This window comes from Pleuronectes platessa, chromosome 19, assembly GCF_947347685.1.
Source record: "Pleuronectes platessa chromosome 19, fPlePla1.1, whole genome shotgun sequence".
Classification (NCBI taxonomy): Eukaryota; Metazoa; Chordata; class Actinopteri; order Pleuronectiformes; family Pleuronectidae; genus Pleuronectes; species Pleuronectes platessa.
Window position 1 is genome coordinate 5,701,316 of NC_070644.1, and position 3,960 is coordinate 5,705,275.

The following is a 3,960-nucleotide window of genomic DNA, read 5'->3' on the forward strand; positions in this document are numbered from 1 at the left end:
GCTGCACACCCCTGCCCCTGCCCCTATCTCTGTTCCACGGTCTACTTTTTAACTTGGGGCCAACGCTCACCTGTTTCACTTGAGGCATTAAGGTCCCGGTCCCACGCCTGACAGCAACATGTCTGACAAGGGAGTCTTCGATACCAACGTGTTGACCCTCACCAGGTTTGTCCTGGAGCAGGGCAGGAAGGCACAGGGAACAGGGGAGTTCACCAACCTGCTAAACTCCATCTGCACAGCCGTCAAAGCCATTTCCACCGCCGTCAGGAAGGCTGGGATCGCTAACCTGTGAGTAGTGTTTCATTTCAAATGTGGCAATGAAAACATAACAGTGTATCTGACTATGAAGCTGAGGGAAATGAATGAGGGAAAACTATGAACTGATGTCCATGACTTTGACTGTGACACGTTATCTTGTGTTATTTGTAACTTATGACAAATAACAGGCTAAGTGTACTTTGGACAATCCAGCTCTAGTGTTTAGCGTGTTGCAAATCTCTCCCCTGGTGCTTTTTTTATATATCTTATTTTTTAAATTTATACCACAGCAAATTCCTTGTATGTATAAACCTGCTCTGCAATAAGACCTGATTCTGATGATTTGCACAATATTAAACCTTTACAAATTGATTTTTACTTCATGATTTTCATTTTAACATTTCTTTGCTTCCCGCTCTATTCTATGTCGAGACATTTATTTGTCTTACATTTAATTGTCTGTAAAGCAGGACATGTAGCATACAGTCTGGAGTAGTACATGAGAACCAGTTTTGACTGAGGCCCTGGCCAAAGGTAAACTCTGCACATGTTGTGCATTATCCCCCAGGGCAGAGGTCGTCAAGATAAAGGGCTTTTCAGACCTTCCTCACAGTGTGGAAAAAAATCTATTAACAAGCATAAGAGGACAGTTTGTAAATGGATTTTTCATCACACTATCTTACCTGTGATTTAGATTTACCTAGAAATCCATACTTTTAACCGTAAAGCTCTAAAATCTTTAATCTTGATATCTCTCCTACCTTTGAAGATATGGGATTGCTGGAAGCACCAATGTGACGGGGGACCAGGTGAAGAAGCTGGACGTCCTGTCCAATGACCTGGTCATCAACATGATCAAGTCCTCCTTCTCCTCCTGTGTGCTCGTGTCGGAGGAAGATGAGAAGGCCATCATCGTGGACCCAGACAACAGAGTATGTGCATCTGTACAGTATACACATGCATGGCTGCTCTCTTTCTTTATGGAGAGTTTTATTTTGCCAGTATTATGACACTTTATTATTTGTCTCCTCCGACAGGGAAAATACATTGTGTGCTTCGATCCACTGGATGGTTCCTCAAACATTGACTGTCTTGTTTCCATTGGAACAATTTTTGCTATCTACAAAAAGGTAAGTAATGATCCTGCATGTTGAAACCATAAAGTTATTAAATCAGCCTATTGTTACCAAGGTGATAAATTCTTTACTCATATCTTTGTCTATTAATGTGTCAGCACATCTAATCAAAAGGGTTAGCGCACATTGATTCATACAGTGCATTGATGTTAAGCACTTTCTCTATCACACATCACTCACACTGCCGGCAAAGCCATCAGGGGAAATTTGGGTTTCAATATCTGGCCCAAGGACACTTCGGCAAGCGGAACGGGAGAGACTGGAGTTGAACCTCTGGTTATTTAACAACACAATTTAAATTTTAGTGAAATATCTTGCCAACTGTCATGCTGAATGACAGTTGAATTCCAATAACTTTCATTGCTTTACTTTCCTTAAATGTCTCAAATGTATTTTCCTGTGGTGATATTTTCCACATCTTGTTCTGTAGAGCACGGACGATGAGCCTTGTGAGAATGATGCTTTGCAACCTGGAAGAAACATGGTTGCTGCAGGTTATGCTCTGTATGGCAGTGCCACCATGATGGTCCTCACCACTGGACAGGGAGTGGACTGCTTCATGCTCGACCCCGTAAGATGGCGTCCAAGACATTACCATTACCTGTTTATCTGCTGTATACATAAACTTTTTGCTGCTGTGATCACGTTTGATGATGTGAGATTTCTCTGCAGGCAATCGGTGAGTTCATCTTGGTGGATCGAGATGTGAAGATTAAGAAAAAGGGAAAAATCTACAGTTTGAATGAAGGATATGCGCAGCACTTTTACCCAGATGTGACCGAGTACCTGCAAAAGAAGAAATACCCAGAGGTACTAGCAATAGATGAACTGTTAGTCATTCTGATTTTACAAAGGACAAATGTTAAACTGGCTTCCAGTAGCCATCTTTATTGAATTGGGTAAAAGTTTAAAATCACGAAACTGACTAATAAATTCTCCACATTCTGTTTTCCAGGATGGTTCTGCTGCATATGGCAGTCGATATGTTGGCTCAATGGTAGCTGATGTTCATCGTACTCTGGTTTACGGAGGAATCTTTTTATACCCTGCTAATGTCAAGAGTCCAAAGGGCAAGGTGAGCAGACAGAGCTTCGAAAAATGTCAATCACATGACATTTGTTTTAAGTCGCTGTGAAATGCATGTTATTTGATATATACGTTCACATCGAGTCTGTCTGCCCCTCATTTTCAGCTGAGACTGCTGTACGAATGCAACCCCATGGCCTTCATCATGGAGCAGGCAGGAGGCATGGCCACCACAGGATCCATGAACGTTCTGGACATCCAGCCCACCAATATCCACCAGCGAGTCCCTGTGGTCCTCGGATCCCCTGATGATGTGCAGGAATACATTTCCATTTACAAGAAGCATAACAAATGAGGTGCTCAGAACTGCTAAGTATAAAAGTAACACACAAGACAGAATAATATCAGTGTAAATTGGCAAAACGTCTGGGTTATTAAGTTATGGTTTCCTCTTTTAACCCAGCAGGCAGAGTCTGGTGCTGAGCAGACACAAGACTCAATCAGGACATTTTCTTTCTACTCATTCCATCGCTGCACTGATGAAGGAACCTGGAGCCTCAATGGACTTATGACCACCTCACACTGTCGTCAATACAAACATTTATTTAAATAAACACAAATTAAAACAATTCTCATGTTCTTCACTGAGTTTCCAAAGTTGAATATTTATGTCTGTATTGAGGATTATGTCTCTATGTTAGAACATTTGTATTCTTACATACCACAAAAACTGTTGGTTGGTATAACGTTTACTTATTAAGTGCAAGTGACTGTAGGTGTGTAGGATCCTGTGATATCCTCTCTCAGTGAAGAGCGCCCCCTTCTGCCACAAATACTTTTTTGAAGTGCAGGGTCTTCGTTGTTACAGATTGGACAGAAGTATAAACGTTAATTTTGTGTGAGACAATGGAGGACATTAATAGTGTGTTCATTCCATAGACTGCCTATAAAGATAGATATCATCTCATAACATGACAGCTCCTCAAAAGCAAATTCAACACTTGGTCGCCACCTGGAGGCCGGTTGCAGTATAGGTCAAAATCCTACCTCCTCTGCGTTTGAGGAAGAGACATGGGCCAAACTAAAGTCTCTATTTTAATATAAAATAGTAAAAAGTCCACAGACTATCCTGAGGAGCAGATATGAGAACACAGCAGGAAATCCTTCGCATAATTCACTGTGAGCATGTGGGTGTGTTCATGTTTCTAACATGAGACAGATGCAAAAATAAAAAAATAAAAGAATACAAATATCTCAGGATGAAAACGTGGTGCCATACATGTAGAAGACACAAATATTTAGAGGACAAGAGCCGACATATCCCCCAATCACTCAAGTCCAAAAGTGTTCCACCACGAAAAAGCTTTTTACTCTTTGGTTTTTGGATGGATTAAACAAGAAAGAAATATGATAACGTCTTTTATCTTGCGTGTTTAATCTGTACAATGATCCAAGAGCAACTCAAAAGTGAGCTGTCAAGCTAACTTGGTTCTGGCTCCAGCTTCATATTTAATGGACATATATATATATATATATATAT

General features: G+C 40.9%; 1 protein-coding gene across 5 annotated transcripts; it reads left to right on the top strand.

The window, feature by feature from the left end:
• Window positions 1-3,049, top strand: LOC128462338 (fructose-1,6-bisphosphatase 1). Of its 5 annotated transcripts, none has more exons than XM_053447696.1 (8): window positions 1-288; window positions 1,028-1,190; window positions 1,296-1,388; window positions 1,825-1,965; window positions 2,067-2,204; window positions 2,350-2,469; window positions 2,587-2,776; window positions 2,884-3,049. In XM_053447696.1, exons 1-7 carry the CDS (start codon window positions 119-121, stop codon window positions 2,773-2,775), a joined length of 1,014 nt encoding a protein of 337 aa, XP_053303671.1. In that variant the 5' UTR covers window positions 1-118; the 3' UTR covers window position 2,776; window positions 2,884-3,049. The 5 variants fall into 5 exon arrangements, with proteins under 5 accessions (XP_053303671.1, XP_053303675.1, XP_053303674.1 ...); XM_053447700.1 differs by having other exon boundaries at window positions 2-288; window positions 2,587-2,801; XM_053447699.1 differs by having other exon boundaries at window positions 2-288; window positions 2,587-2,793.
• The last annotated feature ends 911 nt before the right edge of the window (window positions 3,050-3,960 follow it).